This window comes from Cololabis saira, chromosome 16 (assembly GCF_033807715.1).
Source record: "Cololabis saira isolate AMF1-May2022 chromosome 16, fColSai1.1, whole genome shotgun sequence".
Taxonomy (NCBI): Eukaryota; Metazoa; Chordata; class Actinopteri; order Beloniformes; family Belonidae; genus Cololabis; species Cololabis saira.
In genome coordinates, this window is record NC_084602.1 from 29,075,144 (window position 1) to 29,100,810 (window position 25,667).

Genomic DNA, 25,667 nt, shown 5'->3' on the forward strand with positions numbered 1-25,667 from the left:
TTCACGTAATTATCTGTACTTTTTACTCATTACATTTTAAAAACAGCCTCGTTACTCTATTTCATTTCGGCCTTTAAAAAAAAAACTATCCAGTTAAATTGCTCCATCCGGATAGAGTGAATTTGGTTGTGGTTGTTTCAGATGTTCTTGTCCAGTTTTGTTCTTACATCCGTTGCCCTCAGATTCCTGCAACTAAACTTGGATGTACATTCCAAAAAAAGGTTAGGATAAAAGATAACATGCCTCTGAAGTTTGACTTTTTGCACCATTACAATACTTATAGGCAACTAGTCATCATATCTCCTGCTCTCTGAAACACATGTTAATGCTCAATAGTACACATATATGGTTCTTTAATATATTTGCATTATACTAAGATGCATTCACTTTTAATGGCTTTTGTCCTTAATGGCTTCTTTCCCCCTTACATTACTTTTACTTTTATACTTTAAGTAGTTTTGAAACCAGTACTTTTATACTTTTACTCGAGTAAAAAACTTGAGTTGATACTTCCACTTCTACAGAAGTATTTTTAAACTCTAGTATCTATACTTCTACCTGAGTCATCAATGTGAATACTTTTGACACCTCTGGTAAACAGTGCACCATGGTTATCTGTTTGTCTTAATTATGGAAAACTTCACATCTGTTGAATTACAAATGTTCATGCATTAGTATTGTGAGATATCCTATTTTCGCGTATTTTATGTGATATCCTGCAAACATATATCATTAGTTGCACGTGAAGGGAGTATTTTCATAGATATAAACACATTCATATGTCTGAGTATTTTACTTTATCTGACTTGAGACCACAGCAGGTATTCTCGCGATGTTTAACGAAACCTCTTGTTTACCGTTTTGCTGCTTCCTGTCTGTTGCGCATGCGCACAGACCTGCAGCTCAGTGCAGCTCATGATCATCAGGCACTTTCATTCTGGTCCAAGATGAATATCCTCACCGTCCTACCGTCCGACTTTGGATATGTCATATTTACTTACTTCTACAGCTGGATTATGCTCAGTTATTTGGGCATCAAGGTTGGGGCCGCCAGGAAGAAGTACGACGTGAAGGTACGTGAAGTCTGTGCCCTTGTTGAAAATACTTGGTACTAAGTCTGTGATGTTCTAATATGAATATTTGAAACGTTTTTTCTCACATTTTTTCTGATATTTATTCTATTATTAATGTTTGCAGTATCCTACGATGTACAGTGACAAGGAACAGGTCTTCAACTGTATCCAGAGAGCCCACCAGAACACCCTGGAGGTTTACCCTCAGTGGCTCGTCTTCCAAACCATTGCAGCCCTGGTTTATCCGGTTTGTAACATTTAACAGTCTTGGTCATTTTGATTTAAATATGTCTTTTTGCCTAAAGGTTGCACTGCAAGGATTAAAAAAAAAAAAAACAAACTCATAGACTTTATGAGCCACAAAAGTTCTCCCTTTTCATAATTTCACCCATGTTGCCAATAAAACCCGCCCCTTGATCTGTCGTTTGACTTCTCCAGATAACAGAGATAAGTCCAGAAAACTGCATGTCACAATGACTAAGCATATTTTAGGCAATAGCATTTCATCATTCTCAGTGGTGGACAGTAACGGAGTAAATTTACTATACTGTACTTAAGTACATATCCAGAGGATTTGTACTTTACTTGAGTATTAGATTTCTTTGGTACTTATTACTCTTACTTTAATACATTTCCAAGACAAATATTTTTACTTTTACTCGAGTAAATTTCTAGGAAGGCTGAAAAGTACTCGTTACTTTCAGGTCTGCTCTTTTTTCTTCTTCCCTAAAATCCTATTGGACACAAGCTGTTTTTGTCAAAGGAGGAGACCTATCACAGTGCACGCTCTCCACTGGGATGTACGTAAAGCGGAAATACGTCAAGCCTCCTCAAAACGATACCGCCAAAGTAGCCTGCGTTTGTCAAGACAGAGCCGCAACAATTAATTTAGAAAAAATATAGTAATTTACTGATGTGGAAAATAAGAAATTTACTCTTACTCTTACGTTTACTTAAAGTACATTTAAAAGCATTTACTTTTGGATACTTAAGTACCTTTAAAAGCAAGTACTTTTCTACTCTTACTCGAATAATATTTTGATTGAGCTACTTTTACTTGTAACGGAGTAAATTTTGACCAGTAGTATTTGTACTCTTACTCGAGTACTGGGGTCGAGTACTCTGTCCACCTCTGATCATTCTTCCTCTGTCAACTCCTAACTCCAGTTGTATGTGTCTCCATAACCAGTTATCTGCATCTGTGCTGGGGTGTATTTGGGTGACCAGCAAGTTTTCCTATGCCTGGGGCTACTACACAGGAGGTAAGACTAAGATGTGAAAGGAGCATAAAGCATCTGTTCATGCAACTTGCATACTAAATTGTACACATCACAAATATTATGGCAGTCACTCACTGATATTAATGTGGTAGGCAATAAAATCACTCCATTACTCAGAAACAGTAATCTAATCATTCAGTTCCTTGAAGAGATTTAACTTAATATAATGAAATTTATCCCAAATAATACCCAAAACTCTGGGAATGCAAGCATAGATGGTATAATATATGTGGTTTAAAGCTCAAAGATCACTTAAGTATTTTTTATTGCGCTTTCCCTTATTTATGTTTATTTCTTTTAGATATAAGTGTATAAACTAGGTCATTAGGAGAGTAACTAACATGGTTGGTGGAGTCTGTTGTGCTGGATCAATCCCCAGCCCCATCACATGCCAAGGTGTTTCTGGGTAGGACACTGAACCCGATGTCCACATTGCCAATCCACAATCAAAATGCAGAACACAGTGATCATCTGTGGCAACCTCCCTAAACCAGCCAATATAAGATTATTGACCTTAATTAGGTAATTAAGGAAAAGCAAGCAGTGACATTAAAGAACATTAAACATTTGATATTAAAATTTTTGTATTTATTTGGTTGTGAATGTAGTACAATTTTTTTTTTTTTTATGTTTTAGTGTTATCAAAGGAAATAGCAAGTATAGTAAGTAATTATTACTAGGATGTATGTTTAAAGTCTCCATTGTCTTGGTTTGTTTCAGATCCAGCGAAGAGGATGAAGGGGGTTTATGGCTACATTGGATATTTTGGAGTCATCTTTCTATCCATTTCCGTAGCTTTGCAGCTGCTCGGAGTCTTTTAAGATGGTTGTCAACTTGTTTGCAAATTTTCCTGTAGCATTTTTAGAAATAATACTACAGTCTCAATATAGTTTATTAAATGCCGTTATGGACCACTCATATAAAAAAAAAATCAATAGAGCCTAAGTGTCTGTTTCATATAGGTCATGTTAATGAAGGACAAGGTTTTTAGACTAAAGCCTAATGGCATTTCCTAAAGATATATTTTTGTGAATGTTTCCATCACGTACTTGTCAATATCCAGTGGTAGGAAATTCAGGTCCACCATGACTGTATTTGACCATCCAGGTATTTCCACAGACATGTGTTTAGGTCTCTGGTGTTTCAGATAGTTGCAGTTTAAACACGACTCCAGATAACAATCAAGCCCACATCCACTCACATCAGCGTGGATGTGAACATCCTCCGGACATTTGGAATGCCAATCAAAAGGAACAAAAAAATCAAAAATATGGAAACAGAATGCATTAAAAGAAAATAGATTACAAGCAGCACATGTGTAGGAGACTTTGAGTTCACATCAGTGATCTAATTTGAATTGTTATGTCTGGGTGAAGTTGTTTTTTGTTTTCTAACTCTCTCTTAGGATGAGATGAGAACCTAATTCTTTTACCTTAATTTCAGTTTATGTTTCCTGTCAGTCTTAAAACCAAAATATTAAGTGATGGCATCACGAAACAATCAATAAAGACTAAAAGAATGAATTGCTAAGAGACAGTTTATCTGACGTTTTCAGCATAAACTTAGTCACATTCAAACTTTATTTTTATTTTTTTATCCTTTGTCTTACTTACTTTTTATTCTCCACAATTAAATCACAAATTAAAGTAGGTAGTATATAAGTCCTGTCCTGTCCTGTCCTGTCCTGTCCCTTAGATTAGAATCCGTCGGGGCGCAGCAGTGGATCTCCGAACCACAGCTTCCCATTCCTCTCTATCTTCAGCTTTCCGTAAGGTGTCCGTATATAAGTGTAGAATTAGAAAGAAGAATTATAAATGACTGTGGTCACATTTGATTACTGATCAATTCAGTAATAATTGTATCTTTATAGGATTGTATTATCTCCCAATTGTTATTTTAGATCATCTTTTTTCTCCTCACAGATTAAACTGTGACAAGTTTTCCAAATGATCAATAATCATTTATTAAACCTGATGACTTAAGCGTAATTTTACAATTGTAGCTCATGTGGCACAAACATATAATGAATTTGTCAAGTCAAGTCAAGTCAAGTCAACTTTATTTATAAAGCACTTTAAAAACACTAACATGGTCCAAAGTGCTGGACAGGCAAATGGAAGACAAAACACCATAAAACACAAGGCACATAAATAAAACAATCATAAGTTAAGTGAATAAAGAGGATAGAATAGAAGATAAAAGAATAAAATAAAGAATAAAAGGATAAAATAAACTCAACTGTCTTGCTAGGTGTTAAAAGCCAAGGAGAAAAGGTGGGTTTTGAGAAGAGATTTAAAAACAGACAGAGAGGAGCCCTGTTTGATTTGCTGAGGCAGGTTGTTCCAAAGTTTTGGAGCTGCAACAGCGAAGGCGCGGTCACCTCTGAGCTTCCTCTTAGTTTTAGGCTTTCAGGAGCAGCTGATCAGCTGACCTGAGAGAGCGACTGGGTGAATAAGGGTGTAGGAGCTAAGAGAGGTCAAGACCATTCAAGGATTTAAAAGCAAATAAAAGAATTTTAAAATGAAACCGAGACTGTATGGGCAGCCAGTGGAGGGAAGCTAAAATGGGGGAAATGTGCTCATATTGGCGAGTGCCAGTTAAAAGGCGTGCTGCAGCATTTTGGACCATCTGGAGACGGGAGATGGAAGAAGCACTAACCCCCACATAAAGGGCGTTGCAGTAGTCCAGCCTAGTGGTGACAAAGGCATGTATTACTATCTCAAGCTGCTGTCTTGAAAGAATTGGCTTTATTTTAGCCAGCTGCCGCAAATGATAAAAATTAGAATAATAAAATAGATTTGACAACCGCCCTGATCTGGCTGTCAAGCTTGAGAGTTGGATCCACTTTTACCCCTAGGTTTGTGATGGTTGGTTTTACATGCTGGGTCAAGGAGCCCAGATCTGGAAGGGCTGTTCCAGCGGCGCCACCAAAAACCATCAATTCAGTCTTTTTTTCGGTAAAGTTTAAAAAGTTCAGAGACATCCCGGCCTTTATGTCATCAAGACACTTAACTAGGGCAGTAATTGAGTAATTGTCTTTCTTTTTAAGAGGGACATAAATTTTACTGTCATCTGCATAAAAAATATTTTTTTTAAATCCCATGCTTCCTAAGTATGGAGCCAAGCGGGAGCAAATACAGGGAGAACAAGAGAGGGCCGAGGACCGAGCCCTGCGGAACCCCACATGAGAGAGGAGCGGAGGAGGACACAGAGTCGCCAAGGCTGACAGAAAGTTCGGTCTGCCAAGTACGACCTGAACCATTCTAGTGCTATGCCCCTGATTCCCACCCACTGCTCCAAGCGAGAAATTAAAACTTTACGGTCCACTGTGTCGAAAGCCGCAGTTAAATCTAAAAGCACAAGAATAACACAGCCACCGGAATCTGTGGCTAAAAAGATATCATTAAAAACTCTTAAAAGGGCTAAGAATTATTAAACATTAATGATTAGAGAAATACATATTCTAATCCAACTCTATACATTTAAAGCTCTTCTTTCAAATATTCCCTTCTGCAGGTCTAAACAGTTGCTCACCAGATGGATAAACATCCACTATCTCAGACAGTGACAGAGTATTATAGGGGGGAAGGGAGAATGTATTGTTTAATTTACTTCCATGAGAACTCCGACACAATCCATTTCAACCAGCTCCAACCAATCTTTTGGTAAATGGACAGGACTAGTCAGAATAGTAATCTCAGCCCATGAAAAGGCCTCAACTGCATCAGGAGGTTGGACTCATGTACTTGTGTGACAGGCAGCTCAGCCAATGGCCGGCAGCCATCATTACCTCATCGTCACGCCAGGAAGTTAAGCAAAGGAAACAACCATGTTACCAACCCGGCATCGCATAAACACAGCAGCAATCTGCAACTTTTAACACTGAAAACACGTCACCCCTCAGGTGACGTGTTGTAAAGCTTTCTGGTGTCCGGATCCCTCCAATATAGTTCAATTTAATTTAAACTCACTTTATCCATCCCCGAGGTTAAAGTAATCAAAATGTCTGATATGCCTTGGGTTTTTTTATACTTTCCTTTAAAAAAAATGTTTTTTTCCCCGTTTTTCATTTTTCACCAATGTCTCACATGAACACCTTTTCCTCCAAACTGCCAAAGCCCAGGCACTCCAGCTTAAGTTTAAGAGCCATCTAGGCACCAGATGCACAGGCTCTGGTCCTGATTCAGCCAGCTGGTGCCGACGCACTGCAATGTCTGCAAAAGTTGGAGGAAAATTATATTTTATCCACACAGCACACAAGGATACCATTTGTATCACCCATACAAACACAAAGAACCACCCAAAGGTCCTAGTTTTAACATCCGTTTTCCCTATCTTGTCCTCATCCGGTACCAAACACTCAGTGCGTTGTTTTATCGAAAAATAGCCGTCGCTGTTTGAGCAACCTGATTTCACAAAAATCCGTGAAATGCCCACGACCTCTTACCAATATTTTCCGTGGCACCACTTTCCATGCTGATCAGGTTGGTTTGAGCGTCTAAAGCACGCTCAAACAAACACAAACAGACATTTTCAACACAAAATGCACGAAAACCCCACAATTGTCAACACAAAGACCGCACAAAAATGTGTCAATCTTCACCATTAAGTACTAAATTTTGATTTCAAAGTCTCAAAACCCTATTTAAAGAGCTCCACCGGCTCCTGACTGGACTCTTCAAACAGTTAAAATAACATGAACAGTAGAGTTTTATCAGTCATTACATCTACTCAAGTTTCCATCTATCATCTTAATCATGGTACAATTTAAAATTTGAATAAATGATACGGTCTCACCCAGAAATCACCCGGTTGTTGAGGACAGTCTACCCCCAACGTCCAGAGCCGTACATCAGGTCCAGGTCCAAAATGCCAGATTTCAGTAGATTTAATTAAACATTTGCTTGCAAAAGGGTCAGAACATCTACATTAGGCGTCTCGATGCAGAATGACAATGAACAAAGGGAAGCATAATAAATTATTCATCCTTACGATTCTGGTAGACAAATCATTGTTACGTCAGAGCTAATCTTTTAGGGGCAACTATCAGTCTGGACACACTGTACAGGCCAAGGCCGTGCTCCTCACAACAGTTTGGTTTAATCCAAGTGGCCAAGGCTAAATGTTCAATCACAGCAACCTCGAGCTCCAGTACAACAGCAAGAATTCCCTCATAGTGTTTTTCTGAAACCAGTATTTTATATATATTCAATGGGACAATAAAAGAAATAGGAGGTTCAAATTATCAGAAATGTAACCCTTGTTTGGAGCTGTAGCCTGTCATCTGCCATCATAAGAGAAGTCTTTATCCAAATCTTTTAAAGATTGCGTCCACAAAACTAAACAAATACAATATTGTAGGTGATAATTAGAGTCATATATTATAGACTAAATTAAATTAATAAACCATATTCTACAACTTGAATATACAAATGCATAATATAGCATGAACTACGCATCTTTTGAATAACTTGCATTCTGAAGAGCATCAGGTTTTGCAAAAATGACACAATAAGTCTGGCAAAGACAACCGTTTGTCATTCAAGGCTTTTTCACACCACTGGGTTTAGCAGTAAAAATGTCTGGAGCCGCAAAAAATGAAAAGTCTTGTATCAGCCTTAGAATGAAGGCAACACATGCTGCTTGTTTCTATATTAGTTATAACTGGGTCCTCGGCTGCAAATGAGTGTTAGGGCCAGGCAGGAGAAAAATAAAAATAATATTTTAGAGGAGGAAGATTTTTTTTTTTTCATCATGCACTTTGAGAAAAAGTCGAAATGTCGAGAAAAAAGTCAAAATTTCGAGAAAAAAGTCTAAATGTCAAGATTATTGTTGAAATACAATCTTGAGAAAAAAGTCCAAATTTTGAGAAAAAAGTTGAAATTTTGAGAAAAAAGTCAAAATTTCGAGAAAAAAGTCTAAATGTTGAGATTAAAAAGGAAAGGAAAAAGGGAAGAAAAAAGAAAAAAAAAGAAAAAAAGGAAAAAAGAAAAAAAAAAGGTCAAACATTTGTGAAAAAGCTCCATGGAGCCACTAGGGCGGCGCTAAAGAGCCGCATGCGGCTCTAGAGCCGCGGGTTGCTGACCCCTGATCTAGGGCCACGCTGTTTCTTGTCTTTGTCTTGTTGAGGCCCACCACAGAAAACACCCTTTCTGCATCCGCATTGACACTGTGGGAAGACAGAGACCAGCTTTGAAACCGTAGCAACCCTCTGAAAATGGTTCACCCCCGTCACCTGTGCCAATTTATCAGGAACGCAAAGGATATATGTCCTCACATGATTTTTCCTTTTATATCTTTTGACAAATGAGTGTAGGTTGATGCACAGGCAAAAGTCAGATAAAATACCCACATCCACCATGATGCTTCATATGTGCTGGTATCAATAATCCTCAAGAGGTTATTTCTACTGTGTTCTTGTTGTACAAAAATAATCATAACGTATCATTCTGGGAAGCCATTTCAGTCCAGAAGCTTTCTGGATTTGATTTCACTGAGTTTGTTGTCTCCGTGGGCATTTTTACGCAGTGAAGCAAAGTCCACAGCATTGAAAAGAAATGCTAAAACAGCCTTGTGGAATTTCTCCATCTGCTCTGGTGTCATGTCTCCATCATCCAGTAACCTGTTGAGCTTAGCCCTGGTGGTGCAGCCAAGGTTCAGCTTTCTTCCTGCCAAAGATACAACAAAGCATAACAGCATAAGTAATACTTAGTTATGCTGATGATCTGCCGGATCTGGGCAAGAGGCTGAGTGGCTTTGGGCGAACCATACGCTCACTGTTAACACAAGAACCAGGACAACCTTACCAGGTGTCTCCTCATGAGGGGGAAAAAGGCTAGGTACAAGCGGTGTTCATTTTGTCAACTGAAACTTAAAACGAAAACTTTTCGGTGAGGATTCTTTATTTCGTGATTAATTTATGATGAGAACGTAAATTGAATATGTACTGACGACACAAATTAAAACGATATCTCTGTTCATTATGAACTGACGGATAAAAACGTGGGGAAAAAGGTGACGCTGGCCGGCCAGACAATCTGGACCCTCACTGCCTTGATTGCTTTCCTTTTTTTTAAATATCTTGTCTAAGGAGTTGCTGCAACACAAACAACTTTGTGACACACCTTGAGTTAAACCACAACACAGGATGCAATGCATTTATTAGCGAGGTCCAAACCAGCCTTTGTGAGGCTTTGAACCCTTTGTTTTGAAAACTGGTTCAATACTCTAAGCTTCATTCATTAAAACGTGGGTGACATCTACTGGTTGCAGTGCAGCCACACAGAGATGACGCTGACCAACGGCAGCAGTTATCAAACATACTGACGACTGCTCTCACTGGAGGAGGTTCAACATGATGAATGTTGGTCTGCTGGCCTGGAAGAACAGTGGGTACACCTCAGTTACGGGGTCAGTGAACGCTGCCCGAAGTCTCCTGGACCTCGCCTGCTCTTCACCCTGAATAAAACAAACAGAAACAAACAAGGTTGTCATTAACACAAGTGTACATTTAACTATTCGGTGGCATTTGTAGCTGCATAATGAAAATGTTGTAAGGCAGAGGGTCATTTAGTTTCAGGATCCGTGTTAAACAGACAATGTGAGGATGTCCATGTACTCTGTTTCGTAAAGTTCACAAAACTCTGTTGAAGACTTTTCATTATAAATCATATGTATTTTAATGCTCTGTATGTTGATATTATTATTTCACTGTATCACATGCATATCTCTCAAGTACCATACTTGATTTGTACTTCCCTTGAACCAGTGGCCGATGTTTACTACCTGCAATACATTTATTACTAAACTTTGCACATGATCAATGCATTTAATCAGCAAAGACTCTTTACTGATCACATGCATTGATATGCAATGTTTTCTGTATTTTTCTTTACTAAATCATACTAAGTTGCGTGCAAAGTTCCATCTGGCCAATACTCACGTCAGAAAAGCCTGCCCCTGCTGACTTTGCAATGTTATGAACTACATGACACGGGCAGCCATGGATGTGAATACCTGCGTGCTTTCTCGGACTGTGGAGGCGATGGAGTTGTGTGGACCAACGTTCATGGCAGCATTGTGTCCCGACAGACCCACACAGTACCGCCAAGGAATGCCCTTCTCTTCTAGGATGGCATTCATTTTTAAGAGGATCATGTGTACTGTCCCTTACCTCTTCCCGCTGGATGTGCACACGCTGAGAAAGCAATGGACAACTTTGGTTGTTCATGAATATGTGGACAGTTAATGGGTTCATCTTCTCTACTCCTGTAATGATAGCATGAAAGCATAGATGTTTTAGAAATGAAATCAGATAAGATTATTATGGAGAAGAAAAATATCACACAAACATCCATTTATAAAAAGCCTTTATTTAAATTGGCTATTTCATGTGAAAAAGATTAAAAAGTGGGTTACAGCCCACGCGTTTCGGCCACAGCCTTCCTCAGGGTGCAAACTCAATGCAACTCAACTTTGAATGCATTGAGTTTGCAACCTGAGGAAGGCTGTGGCCGAAACGCGTGGGCTGTAACCCACTTTTTAATCTTTTTCACATGAAATAGCCAATTTAAATAAAGGCTTTTTATATTTGAAGAAGAGTGCCTTGGATTTTTTCTTCCTTTTTGATATCCTTTTTCTCACCAAAGAGCACCTTTGTCACATGACTTAGATGAACCTTCTGAGCACTCTGGACTTTCTTTTTTGTTTGGAAACATCCAATTGTTTTGGAAAAGCCTGTCTTAGACCCGTCTGTTATCAGGGTGTAGGGTGCTTCATATGGAGGACCAAAACTGACATAATTAAAAATAGAAGCAGAAATATATATATATTATATTTTTTTTTCCTCTTCCTTTTATATGCATCACCATCAAACATATATTTAATGTTTTTTTTCCTTTTCCTTATACATGCATTTGTGGTTTTGACATTTCCTTCTTCCTTCGTTTTACTTTACCTTATGCATAAATGCATAATGGTAAAGTAATACAGTCATCATACAGAGTTCCAACATAACCCCCTTTGTGAAACATACCCCAGGTCAATAGCTGGCTTAAAAGCTACATGTGACTCACACATGACCTCACATGGTCTCTGTCTCAAACGTTTTATTTGTAAAGACTACAGCTAATAGCTTCTGCATCCATTTTGGATAACCAGTACAAGAAAATGTTTTGTTCACTCCCTGGAATGTGATTGTATTTGGCATTAAAGTTTGAACTTTCCCACCTATGTGGGTTGTTTTTCTCCTCCAGCAAATACTATTTGTTAATATTTACTTACATTTTAAGTTAATTTATGTAATTTTCTGCTCAGATTGCTCTGCGAAGAGTTCAACAGAAGAAGTAAAAGTGAAAGTAGGTAGCCTATTTCATAAAATTATTGATTGTGCTCTTGTACTGTGTAGTATGTGCACTTTTAATATATTTTGAAACAAGTGAATAACGTCAATTCTTGGTTTTGGCTCTTTTTTTTTACCAAAGTGGCTGATATAGGCTAATTAGTATTTTGCACGTTACAATCTTTAAATTAGCCTTAAGAGGACAAATATATAGCGGCAAAATAACTTTCACTAATGGTATATTTTACTATGATAATAAAATTACAAAAAACTATCTTAACCACTCAGTGAATAAGAGCATGTACTTATATTTACGTCCTAATTATATAGTTTTTCGCAGGAAATATATAGTTTTTTTGTTTCCTGGGCTTTTGAACGTACAAACTTCCTACTCTTGTCCCCTGCACGTGAACGCATCAAAGTCAGCAGCGTCTCAGGTTCTCGCATCAAACGGGTTCAGATGAAGTGCGCATGCGCAGGGGTAAGCTCTGTCGGAAGCCAAGTCGGGCTTAACGAAAGGTTGCACATCAGAAACCGATCATCAAAGGTAAACGAAAAACCTCCTTTGAGGATGACTTTTTTACCAACACATACTAAATTTGAGTGCCTTTTATTCGTTGCCACCATTGTCCGTCCGAGTTATGTTGTAATTGTATCGACTTCGTAACAAGAAACCTTCAAGGAAATGCTTGCTAGTGCCAAAGCCACGAACAAAAGAGTCCAACGACGTTTTTGTCTGATGGTTTTCACAAATTGTCAGTGTCTGTAATTGCAAACTGAATACACTGGCTGTTTTGTTTTCCAACAACCGTTACATATATGGCGATTTAGGCTTTAAACCTTAAGTTACAGTAGTGTTTGTAAACCAGGGATTTAGCATCACCCTTACTGTACCGCGCATGCGCACTACAAATATCGACTGGTTTTTCCCTATTTTTTTATACAACAACAGTCAGCGTGAATTTATCTAATCTGTCGTGCATTGGTGAGGGTATGGATGAGGTGTTCTTGTGCTGTGAAGTTGACTGCGTATTTCTGTGTCCGGTGTTGTGCCTTCCCCAGAGTCATGTCAGGGTTTCTGGACGGAATCCGCTGCGGAGACTGCGAGTGCAATGTGGACTGGGGGGAGAGGAGAAACACCATCGCATCTATTGCTGCCGGAGTTCTGGTACACACACCCAAACACACACACTGTAGCTGCATTGTTCGTGTATGTTCAATTTAAGACAAAGCCATTACAACCTCAGAGGGGAGAGCATATACAGGAAATCAACAATCAGAACTGAGATGCTACAGTGGCAGCGGTGGATGTATGGAATAAATTAGATAGGGATTTGAAATTATGTAGAATCTTAACCTTATTTAAAAAAAAACATTGAAAAGAAGGATGATTTCTTTATATCAAATTAATGAGTGGTGATGCTTGCTATGTTGAGTTGGGTATTTATTTAATTAGTGATTTGATTTGATTTTTTAAGGATGAAGGTAACATGTAGACTGCACCTTTATTTAAAATTTTTCTTATTTCTTGAGGAATTTTTGTTATCCCCATGGAGGCAATTTGTTTTACTGTCAGTCTTTTCTCTTCTTGCTTTCATTTCATTACTTTAATTAATCTTTTTGAGGGTAGGCAAATAATAAGCTTTGCTTCAGCCTACACCTTTTCGGTCTAGATGGTATTTGTATATTGGAACATTTTTGTAATGTTTTCTTTGAACAGTGTATTAGTTTTTTTGTTGTAATTTTTATTCTTTTTTTTTTTTTAGTGATGTCATGACCGAAATAAACTAAACTAAACTAATTATAATTGCCATTTTAGGCAAGGCCAGGCAAGTTTGTTTGTATAGCACAATTCAACACAAGGTAATTTCTTGTTCCTTATTTTAACAAACCTTCTCAAACAACACAAATGAAATAGCTTGGCTGGTCCACAATGCAAGGAAGCAACGAGTCATTAGCGCAGCTGCATCTCTGTCAGGATCAGTTCTCCATGCATCAAACATTAAAACAACACTGAACATAATAAAAGGCCCTGGTGCTTAAACCTCCAACAGCTTTGCCAAACTGTAGACTGGTTATAAAAAAACTCAAAAATAATTTTAAATCAGTGGGCATTTCCACATTCACATGAGAAACTTCTGTAATGTCAATATTTTCAACAGGAATCTGGTGCATTTCTTCAAAGGACTGTCAGTCTGAAGTTCTGAACAATCAATATACAAAGGTTTTTTATTGATTTGAGTGATTCAATACAATGAGAATAATGGCTGTGCTCAAGTAAATGCTGAGACGACGCTAAAGATAATGGAAGTGAATTTAAAACTGAATCCACCTCATCCGTCACAAAGTTGCAAGGCGAGGCAAGTTTATTTGCATAGCACAATTCAACACAAGGTAATTCAAAGGGCTTTACATCAACATTAAAAAGAGCAAGACACAATTAAACAGTAAATAAATAAAATGATAAGAAGAGAGGTAAAATAATAAAAAGCACAAGTTGTTAAAAAGTAAGGGCAGTAGAGTACAGCAGGTACGTATTTAATTTAAAGGGGACCTATTATGGCACCTATTTTAAACGGGCCTTGAACGTCTTAAAAACAAGCTTTTGATTGTTTTTGCTAAATAAATTAGAAATTCCGCCTCTGAGCCATGTCTTTATCTTCCCTGTTTCTAACCTCATTATCTATGCAGGATTCTGAGTGGGCGGGGAGGCTATGATGATGAGGCACTGTGCTGATTGGCTGCCTGAAGGATGCGATACACCGCTATGAAAAAATGGCGGAAGCTCCAGCCGGCGGAGTTAGTTGCGTGCGTGGTTTCATTTATCGCTCCCATCGTTACGTAACGACGGGCGCAGAATCTGAACGGCTCGTAGAACCCACATCACACTGGACGGCTCATCCGGGCGGCTGTACAGACACTGCAGAATTTGGTTGCTTTCCTCCTTCTCCGAGTTGGCAGGCTGAGGGGAGACCACTTTATATATGTTAAAGCAAGAAAAAACGTGTTTTTCATAATAGGTCCCCTTTAACAGAAAACAGTAATGTTTTTAGCCCTGATTTAAAGGAGCTGACAGTTGGAGCAGACCTCAGGTCTACAGGAAGTTTGTTCCTGCGGTGAGGAGCAGAATGACTGAACGCTGCCTCACCTTGCTTGGTTCTTGTTCTCGGGAACCACAATAAACCAGATCCAGGTGACTTAAGGGGTCTGGGTGTTTCATAAGGAACTAACAGAATTCAAGGTGAATAGAGCCAGAGAAGTGGTTCAGTACAGGGACTCGAGTGATCCAAAGGTGACTAACGCAGGGATCCAAGTGAGGACTGGCAGGAAATGGAGGGCGGAGGAAGCCATTCAAGAGGCAGATGCAAGACTGCGTCACAGGAGCCTGGGGGGAGTGGTCATACGAGGTCGAGCTGGGCTAGGATCCTTTCCAACTCCCCAAATGAACACCAAGGGGAAGGAGGGACGACCTCTTGTTCAGGAGGAGGTGAGAGCGGCAGTGGAGGAAACAAGAACCTGCAAGGCAGTGGGAATGAAGCAACAGGGAGCTTGGACGAGATGGGAGAATGCGGCTGAGAGGAGAGTGACCTGGGCTGATCTCTGGAAAGCCGAGCCTCACCGCATCAATTTCCTCATCCAGGCAGTGTATGATGTGCTACCAAGCCCGTCAAACCTGCACATATGGGGCATAGCAGAGACACCAGCATGCCCAGTATGTTCCAAGCGAGGAACCCTGGAACACATCCTCAGTTGCTGCACAAGGGCACTTGGAGATGGACGGTACAGGTGGAGACATGACCAGGTCCTTAAGACCATCGCTGAAGCCATCGGCACAGGACTGGTCGGTGTGGTCAAAACAGTTCCGACCTACCAAAAAAACCATCGCCTTTGTCAGAGCTGGGGACATGGCAGCGCCTGCCAGATGAATATCATCTGCAGGCATTCTGATTGAGACTGGTAGTTGCTGGTGGACCTTAAACATCAGCTGAAGTTCCCCAGCCATATTGCAGTCGGTCCGTGTACTTCGCGGCCATCCGTTTTTTGTTTTGAAATGACAAAATAAAAATAGAGAAATAATCCAAAATAATCCGTTCCCCATCTTTTGTTTTGATAATAAAAAACGGAAAACGGATCGTTATCCATTATCCGTTATCCATTATCCGTTATCCGATTTCATTGATGTGTTTGAAAATCTAAATTGGGAATTAAAACAGTGAGTGGAAAACTCTTTTCTCTATTTCCTATTCTTTTCCAAGGATACTGAAAACAAGGATTAGACAAATGGGGGGATTGCACATGCGAGAAAGTTGTTTCTGGTTCTTTTGTTGATCAGATTGAAAATTAACAGTTTTAGATTTTTTTAATGTTGAAACAGAAAATAAATCAAATATGAAACATGAGAGTGAAACATGAGTTTAATCTGTAATCTGTCTTCACTCATGAAACTGCAGTGATGTTGTGACAGTCCGTTCAGCTGCAGCGTCCAATCAATAACATGTACTGTTATTGTACATTTATTATTGTACTGTTATTCCCGTTGGAAATAAATAGGAAATAGAGAAAAGAGTTTTCCACTCGCTGTTTTAATTCCCAATTTCGGTTTTCAAACACATCAATGAAATCGGATAACGAATAACGATCCGTTTTCCGTTTATTATCAAAACAAAAGATGGGAAACTGATTATTTTGGATTATATCTCTATTTTTATTACAAAAAACGAATGGCCACGAAGTACACGGACCGCAGTCACCACTCTGCGACCAGACATAGTCCTTGTGTCTGAGTCCACCAAGCAAGCTGTGCTAATGGAGCTGACAGTCCCGTGGGAAGATCGCCTGGAAGAGGCCTTTGAGAGGAAGCTCTCCAAGTACGCAGGACTGGTCAGTGACTGTCAGCAGGCCAGTTGGAGAGCAAGGTGTTTCCCTGTAGAAGTTGGATGCAGAGGATTTGCAGCCCGGTCCTTTGGTCAGAGCCTTCTGTAGTTTAGGCATCGAGGGAGAGAGAAAGCAGAGAGCCATCCGCAGTACCACCGATGCAGCAAAGAAAGCCTCAAGCTGGCTGTGGCTTAGGAGAGGGGAACCATGGAGTCATGGTAGCTAACTAGCCATCTGGACGCAAACTGGGGTCTGATCCGCCCCAGCTGGGTCACCTATTTGAGGGCGTAGTTTAGTTTATTATTTTGCACAGTTTTAAAAATATACAGGAAATATCAAATATAAATACTATAGGTGCAGGAAGAGGCAAAAAACCCAATGGGCTTATTTGAAGCCTCCACCGAAGTTATTAAAATTTCATGTGTTATAAAGAACACAAGATTAAGATACAAAAACAAAAAGTATAACTACACAAAAGTGATGGCAAACTAATAATGCAATGTATAAAGAATAAAGACAAAAAAATAAGCGTGTGTGTGTGTGTGTGCATGGGATATTGTTTTTACAACTTATATTACTTATATTGACTCATGAGCAAATAAGACGGTACATGTCACTATGAGTGAAACACAAAAAAAAACATGGATACATGTACAACATTACATTGGGAAAACTGTTACAAAACAGCAGTCAAGTGGTCCTTCAAACGTATTTTGTAACATTTCAAAGAGGAAGAGCTCTTTGCCAAGTGGGAAAAAATCTTTCCACAATTTAGTGCCCCTAAATCTCACCGAAAATTGACCTCTGCAAGTAAGAAATTTAGGAGGATGAAGATCTGAGATGATGATTTCAAAAGACCCGAAACGCCCTATGACGTCAGAAAAATCACTGAGGATGTGTCCAGATAGGCATCAGTAGATGTATTTACACAGAAGAAGGGTAAACATTTCTACATATTCTCATGAGATCTGCATTTGTCAGTGACTAGTTACTGAGGCGCTCATATCAATCTGCTTTTTGTTGCTTCAGTTCTTCACAGGTTGGTGGATCATCATAGATGCAGCAGTGAAATACCCGCTTGAAGACGAGTTCCATAAAGCCTATCACACGTGTGGAGTCATAGCGACAGTGGCTTTCCTCATGTAAGAAAGGCTTTCAGACTTGTTTCAGAAAATGACACACCCTAATGTTTTCAAGCATTCATCAGCAAATGGGTACTCTAAGCCAAGACTGAGCTGTAGCTGTTATCACATGACCTCAGTATAGAGTTTCAGTCATATGATAAATGTTGGTGTACCCCTTTCTGTGACTGTTTTCAAATGGAAATGACTCAGACAGCTTTGGTTCTTTTTCATTTAGTACTTCAGACAGTTTTGTTTCTTATATCTCTTATCATATGACTTGCATTTCCATACTAGTATCATTTAATAGCAACTAATCAGTCTTCATGATAGCTGACTTGTCATGCCATGTCATGTGGCTGATAGATTCTGCAAACACAATTTTGCTTCTAATTAGATCATACAGTTTGGGAGCTTTAGATCTTCTTAATGCTTAGACTTTTATCTGATTTACAACCTGTCAGATAAAGATGCCTTATTTAGTAGTTTCTGGTTGTTTTTAATCTTTTTTTTTTTTAATGTTTTAGGATAAATGCTGTTTCAAATGGCCAGGTGAGAGGAGACAGCTACAGTGAAGGCTGCATGGGACAGACAGGTGTGTATGCTGTATTTTTTATAATACAAGAATAGAATTTTCCTTTTGGGATAAATAAAGTCCAATTAAATTACGTAAGTATTTTTACACACAGATCATTTTTTTTGGGTCACATTTATTTTCTCATTTTCTTCATACAATATTTTGTAATGTTTATGTTGATATCTTTGTGTTGATATTTTTGCATTACCATCACAACTTAAACTGTATAGGAGTGTCTCAGAAAATTAGAATATTGTGATAAAGTTCTTTATTTTCTGTAATGCAATTAAAAAAAACAAAAATGTCATACATTCTGGATTCATTACAAATCAACTGAAATATTGCAAGCTTTTTATTATATTAATATTGCTGATTATGGCTTACAGCTTACGGCTTAAGATTCCCAGAATATTAAATTTTTTGAGATAGGATACTTGAGTTTTCTTAACCTGTAAGCCATGATCAGCAATATTAAAATAATAAAAGGTTTGCAATATTTCAGTTGATTTGTAATGAATCCAGAATGTATGACATTTTTGTTTTTGTAACTGCATTACAGAAAAACACAATATTCTAATTTTCTGAGACAGTCCTGTATATCTAAACCGTGAAAGAAGCCTCATGTCGGGTCACCCAGTAACCGTCCCTTCCTTATCTCCTCTAACAAGGCGCCCGAGTGTGGCTCTTTATTGGCTTCATGCTGGCTTTTGGGTCTCTCATCGCCTCCATGTGGATTCTCTTCGGTGGATTCGTAGTGCCTCGTAAGTCCAGTTTATCTGCTTTTCTAGCAGTTTGTTCTCACTGCTCTGAAGTCAATTTGAAGCTGTGAATTTCACGAGAATTTTACTGCGCTTCACCACACAGAAGCATGTTTTAAAAAAATGTTATCCAATTGTGATTTTATTTATTTTTTTTTTTTTTTTTAACTCTCAAAAACTGTTGTTTTTTACAGACAAGCCTGTCGTCTACCCTGGTATTGCCATTTTCTTCCAAAATGCTTTCATTTTCTTTGGGTAAGTTGAAAGTTCACTCTTTTTTTCATCCTATACTTACCATTCCACAAATGAAAATTGTTATACTGAATTTGTACTTGTGTTTTCTAATTTAGGGGACTGGTCTTCAAGTTTGGACGCACAGAGGACCTCTGGCAGTAATGGACTGTCTGTCTTTTATGTCCACCGTTATACACTCTACTTTCTGTATTGTATGAAATAACATGCTTCAGCTGTTAGTCACCTTATATATACACCTGTTTTTTGTTTTGTTTTTTTAGCTTTCAACATGGGGGTTTAATTTAAATTCTTTGCTGTATAATAGTTAAATCATAAAAAGCACACATTTTCATAGACCAAAATTGGATATTTCCAAATGTGGCACATCTTTAAATGTGTCCAATTGCACTCACATTATGTAGCCATGTTGTGAAAATGGTTTAAAACTTGTGCATAACTACCATAAATGTGTATATTGGGAGCTTTGTTGCTAATTTTCCTTTGATAAACATACGTACTTCCACATATTCACATCTTTGAATTTAAACTGCTGGTTGAACATTAATTCTTTATAAGTTTAAGTTTATAAGAGTACACAATACTAAGGAAAACATTTCATAACAATATACATGTTTACTGAATGTAATCATATGAGGTTTTTTTCCTGTAGTAACACCAGATCAACTGTAAAGCTTTGCAGTAAAACAGATTCATTGTTGAATTTAAAAAGCTCATTAAAAGCCGATTAGAAGACAACAAACGTTTCTTAACATTTGGGTGTTGTTACCTAAGTGATTTGTATTTAATTACAACACCTAACCATTTTTTCTGCTGTAATTTCCAAAACATCAAGGCCGTCTCTGACCTTGGGTTTTTTTCAGCATACTGAGCAGTAAATGAGTCTTGACATTCCTCTTTCCACAGTTGAGCCTTGGTTTTTATTTCTCATACACAATAACAAGTTTCTGGTTTTACGTCAAAGTGATGTGTCCAGTGATGAGAATTAGTGCCAGAATGCCTTTTGCCTCTGGGTTAGACTTGGTCTTCTTGTATCCTCTTACTTGCGCACTGCAAGATTGGGAAACTGCAAAAGACAAAAATTTGAAGTCCAAAAAACGTGTTTGTGTATTTGCCGTTCAAGGTAGTAACTGCATAACATTTCTGCATCTCTGCATTCACGTACCACCCAGTAAGCTTGATCATCAAAGCACTTATTGTTTTGGGGGGGTCTCCAGAAGTTCCACTTGAGAAGAAGTCCTTAAAAAAGAAAAATATTAAGAATTCAACTTACAAATGGCAAAATGTAAACTTTTTGATACACACGTGAAGGTGTCAACCAGTATCTTGTTGTGTAGATTAAATAAGATAAAAAGCACTTCTAATAATGGAATTCTTACTGTGGGGAAAAAAAGGACATGACATACCTGTAAGGATTCCCATGGACAAACTTACAGAAATGATTATGCAGAGTGTACAAATGTGGAACATGGCAAAACGGACAGCCCTGCAAAACACAAAACAGTTAGTCTGTCGTGCATCCTGCGTGTTAAGAATGTCTGTCGTAAGTTGGATGCATACGTACAATGTATGATCACTATAGTCTTTCATCTGCAGAAGGAAATGTGCAAGCCATCCTAGTAGCCCTGGAAGTCCATGTGTGCTCAGAACAGCGCAGGTGTCATGGCACTCAAATGCAAGCAGCATGTGGATCTGGAAAAATCAGTTAACTGGAGTTGGGATGTCTAGGTTAAATAAAGAAAGGGTGAATGTGCATATATGATCATTAAAAACCTTCAGATATTTGAATCCGATGGTGGATATAATGGCAGCAGTAAATCCGATTGCCATGGCTTCCCAAGGGTGATGAACTACCGATATGGGAACCCCGACAGCGACGCCACCAGCGAGGATGCATGACTGAATTTGGATCTTATTGAGGAGTGAAAACAAAAGCCTCAAATTAAATCCTACAAATATTGCGAATTAACTTCATATCTTAAGCCCTGCTCTATCAGTTTTAGTCCAGCTTGCTGTCACTTTGCACATTTCACTACATATTGATATGTAAACCAGTACTCGAGTTGTAAAAAAAAAAATCAGGGGGGATGGTGGATTTTACCATATGGGGACAGATCATTTGTGCTGATTACAAATAATATAATATATTACAAATAATAGCACTGACCAAAACACCTGCAGAAATACTGCAGGAATGACAGCAGTTAAATGCAGCCTTCTGTAAGCTTGAAATATCCACTGGGCTTACATCAAAACACAACAATAAAAAACATTTTTCTGAACTTATCAATATGATTCTGTCCTTCACAGGATAAGTAAAATGGATCACTGCAAAAACTCAAAATCTTAACAAGAATATTTGTCTTATTTCTAGTTAAAATGTCTCATTTTAGTAAAAAAAAATCTTATTACACTTAAAACAAGACTCATCACTGGAAAAAACAACAATTTTCACCTGTTTCAAGTAGATTTTCACTTGAAATAAGTAGAAAAATCTGCCAGTGGAACAAGATTTTTTTGCTTGTAATAAGAAGATAAATCTTGTCCCACTGGCAGATTTTCCTACTTATTTCAAGTGAAAATTTACTTGAAACAGATGAACATTGTCAATAAGTTATTTTTCTGGTGTTATTTTTCTGGTGATGACTCTAAATGTTGAAATAGCAGTAAAACCACATTCATTGATGAAATGACATATGGGATGGAAAGGGGGGATGGCAGTTTTACAGGGGGGATGATTTGGACCGTTTTTATTTCAGGGGGGATGCCACCCCCCCTCATCCCCCCTCAACTCGAGTACTGATGTTAACATATCAAGCGTTGGATCATACCAGGTTGAGTTTTCCCCTGGGACTGCTGAACACAGAAAGAGCAGCTGCTGTCACAGCACTAACAGCCAGGGCCAGGTAGGTGCTGCACACCGCCTCCAGCTTCCTCCCAGGATAACGCTCGTCCACAAGGACTGAATTAAAGGTGGGCCAGAACATCCAGATAAACACAGTCCCTGCAGGTCCGTGAAGACACATAATAGAATTTGTGTTCATATACAGAAAGATGGACATAGATGCTAGTTCACAGGTTGGAATCAAACATCAAAAATTTACCTCATTTACTAAACTTTCTTGTAACACCAGAAAACAGTTTTCTATTCACCCAACATGGAGAATAATCCAGATTTCTTGTCAACTTTCTCTTTCTCAAATCCCTGATTTGAGCCTTTGCGGTACAGGATCCATGTCAGCGTGAGTCCAAAGAAGGCCCCAAAGATGTGAAGCAGCATGATGCTACTCAGAGGTCGGACCTGGAGACAAGATATATAAAATTAGCAAGGTAGCTGGCTGTAGAGCACTCTGAAGTCTGGTGGAAGGGTGAAACTTGGAGATGGTTGCTTACTTCCAGGAGAACCCGGAGGAGCCATTCGCTCAAGATGAATCCTGACACTTCCATCAGTGCAACGAGGATGAGTTGGACGGGGCTGCTCTTCCCCTGCATGGGTCCGATTGCAATGAGGGCAGAAGCTGCACACATCTCTGCAACTAAAATGCTAAATCAGACATAATTAACAGTGAGGACTTTAGGAAATCTGCAGAATATACAGGACTGTTTCAGAAAATTAGAATATTTTGATTTTCTCTAATGCAATTACAAAAACAAAAATGTCATACATTCTGGATTCTTTACTAATCAACTGAAATATTGCAAGCCTTTTATTATTTTAATATTGCTGATCATGGCTTACAGTTTAAGAAAACTCAAATATCCTATCTAAAAAAATTAGAATATTCTGGGAATCTTAATCTTAAAATGTAAGCCATAATCAGCAATATTAAAATAATAAAAGGCTTGCAATATTTCAGTTTATTTGTAATTAATCCAGAATGTATGACATTTTTGTTTTTTTAATTGCATTACAGAAAATAAAGAACTTTATCACAATATTCTACTTTTCTGAGACAGTCCTATATGTCATAGGCTATTGTGTGAAATGGTTGATGCTGAAGGGACATGTTTATACTAAATAGGTGACCTTTGCTGTAACAAATGCAGCTGATGGACAATAGGCTTAAATGAAACAACCTGGATTGCTTCGTCAGAACGAAAATGTGACGTGTTACCTTTTCAAATCGACCTTAATCTTTCCTCTGGTGTAACAGGACTCGATGCCGTTCAGAATGATTGCCCACTGTGTGGCCATGGCAGCTACAAGGAGGTTGAACCCAGAGCTACTTAAACCATAGCGCACAAGGAAGGTGCTGAAAAATCCAAACCCTAAAATCACCATCACATTCACATCCTGGAACGCTGCAAAAGAAGAAGTTTTCTGTCACAACATATTAGACAGCTTACACTCTAATGTAGTGTAGTGTAGTCCAAGGTTACAAGTACCTACTAAGCACAGCTGCATTTAAATGTGATATCCTGCAACTAAATAAGTTGATCAAGGCTTTTGGACTTGAGTTTATTTAGCTTTTTGGGCATATTATATTCCTATAACATGCACTTTATACAATAACACCCCAACAGCCTTTACCCACCCCTCCCTTGTGTACCCACTCACCTGGGTAAACGTTGATGAAGTAATCCTTTTTAAGGTTTATGTTGTTTTCGATTTCAAAGAAAAACGCAGATATGATGATAAAACCTGTCTGCAGAAAAAGCAGCAAAGGTGCCAAACGGGAGCGCAGGCTTGGAGCGTATTTAGGAGCCATTGGAGATGTTTTTGTGAGGAGCAGTCACATCTGAGACGCACGTTCAGTCACCACGACGGGTTAAAAGTGGGCGCAACCAGCAAAGCACTTTATCAGCTCATGGACACCAGGACATATCTGTCTATCTAAGAAAACCCTAGTCATTGAGAGAGGGGGGATCCTTAATGCTTCAGGAAACACGGTTTGAATAACTGCAGCAATGCTGAAGTCCTTTCTACATGTGTTTTAAGTTCCTGGGGGTTTTATGTGTCATTTTGGCAACTCCTATTACAAGGCAAGGAATGAAATACTTAAGAGTACCCTATTAAGTAAAAGAGACAGTTAAATAAACATATAATTTAATTTTACAAGTGGAAGGTCTGCGTGTTCGTTTGTCTGGTGTACCATAAGAAAACCAGTGAACAGAATGAAATGTTAATACAAGCTTTTGCCCAATGTTTTCCAGCTGGAGGTATACTTTTCTCAAACCACAAAAGTAGGAGAGAAAATGCATACAGTGATCATCGATCCAGTTGTATTTATACTAAAAAGGGAGATGTTCTTTGTATGTAAACCCCATGTACACCTTCAGCTGTATATCCCTGTTTATTCTCTTCTTACTTAAGATGTCAACCCAGATAAGGGATGAGATCCATCAGTGTTAAAACATATGTTTCTCTTCATTGTCTTCACCCAAAGAAACACTATTTAACAGCCTAAAACAGGAGTTGACCCTGCAAATAGAGAAAATAGCTGAACTATAGCTGAATCCTGAACAGGAGCTGACCCTGCAAATAAAGAAAAAACAGTTTAGAATCTTATAGAAAAACCCTTCAAACCTTTAAACAATTTCAATTCAATTCAATTATTGAATTCAATTTCAATTTTATTTGTATAGCGTCTAATACCTAATAATAATAATACCTAACCTGCTCAAGGTTTCTTCCCTCCTAAAGGGGAGTTTTCCTTGCCACTGTTTGGCTTAAGGTTTTTCTCCCACTAGGGGAGTTTTTACCTGTCATTGTTTATGTAATAACTGCTCGGGGGTCATGTTCTGGGTATGGGTCTCTGGAAAGCGTCTAGAGACAACTTTTGTTGTATTAGACGCTATATAAATAAAATTGAATTGAATTGAATTGAATTGAATACAACAAAAGTGGTCTCTAGGCACTTTCCAGAGACCCAGAACATGACCCTCGAGCAATTATTACATAAACAATGGCAGGCAAAAACTCCCTTAATTTCATAAAATCCTAACAAAAGCTTGAATGATTTTTCAGTTAAACACTGACACGTTTGTTTTCATCGTGTACACATTTTAACCTTTGGATAGAAGGAAAAAAAACCCAACATGGGGGTGGCGTTTCACAGAAGCACTCATAAAAGCCTTGGTAAAAATAGCCCTCTGTGCTTCAATTCAATTCAATTCAATTCAATTTAATTTCAATTTCAATTTTATTTGTATAGCGTCTAATACAACAAAAGTGGTCTCTAGGCGCTTTCCAGAGACCCAGAACATGACCCCCGAGCAATTATTACATAAACGATGGCAGGCAAAAACTCCCCTAATTTCATAAAATCCTCACAAAAGCTTGAATGATTTTTCAGTTAAACACTGACACGTTTGTTTTCATCGTGTACACATTTTAACCCTTGGAAGAAGGAAAAAAACCCAACATGGGGGTGGCGTTTCACAGAAGCAC

At 38.4% G+C, this 25,667-nt stretch overlaps 3 protein-coding genes across 4 annotated transcripts; 2 read left to right on the forward strand and 1 right to left on the reverse strand.

The window, feature by feature from the left end:
- The first annotated feature begins 889 nt into the window (after positions 1-889).
- Positions 890-3,876, forward strand: mgst3b (microsomal glutathione S-transferase 3b). The gene is made up of 4 exons (XM_061743188.1): positions 890-1,073; positions 1,198-1,320; positions 2,263-2,335; positions 3,074-3,876. The coding sequence occupies exons 1-4, from the start codon at positions 948-950 to the stop codon at positions 3,172-3,174; spliced, it is 423 nt and encodes a 140-aa protein (XP_061599172.1). The 5' UTR covers positions 890-947; the 3' UTR covers positions 3,175-3,876.
- An 8,214-nt stretch (positions 3,877-12,090) lies between these two features.
- Positions 12,091-20,181, forward strand: tmem50a (transmembrane protein 50A). Its single transcript, XM_061742939.1, has 7 exons — positions 12,091-12,240; positions 12,756-12,861; positions 17,598-17,710; positions 18,217-18,284; positions 18,935-19,027; positions 19,219-19,279; positions 19,375-20,181. The coding sequence occupies exons 2-7, from the start codon at positions 12,760-12,762 to the stop codon at positions 19,418-19,420; spliced, it is 483 nt and encodes a 160-aa protein (XP_061598923.1). The 5' UTR covers positions 12,091-12,240; positions 12,756-12,759; the 3' UTR covers positions 19,421-20,181.
- rhd (Rh blood group, D antigen) lies at positions 19,927-24,071 on the reverse strand. Of its 2 annotated transcripts, XM_061742938.1 has the most exons (10): positions 23,835-24,071; positions 23,392-23,578; positions 22,670-22,820; positions 22,430-22,577; positions 22,108-22,280; positions 21,050-21,187; positions 20,841-20,968; positions 20,683-20,762; positions 20,442-20,515; positions 19,927-20,342 (listed from the first exon to the last, which is right to left on the reverse strand). In XM_061742938.1, the coding sequence occupies exons 1-10, from the start codon at positions 23,983-23,985 to the stop codon at positions 20,316-20,318; spliced, it is 1,257 nt and encodes a 418-aa protein (XP_061598922.1). In that variant the 5' UTR covers positions 23,986-24,071; the 3' UTR covers positions 19,927-20,315. The 2 variants fall into 2 exon arrangements, with proteins under 2 accessions (XP_061598922.1, XP_061598921.1); XM_061742937.1 differs by having other exon boundaries at positions 19,927-20,515.
- Positions 24,072-25,667: the final 1,596 nt, after the last annotated feature.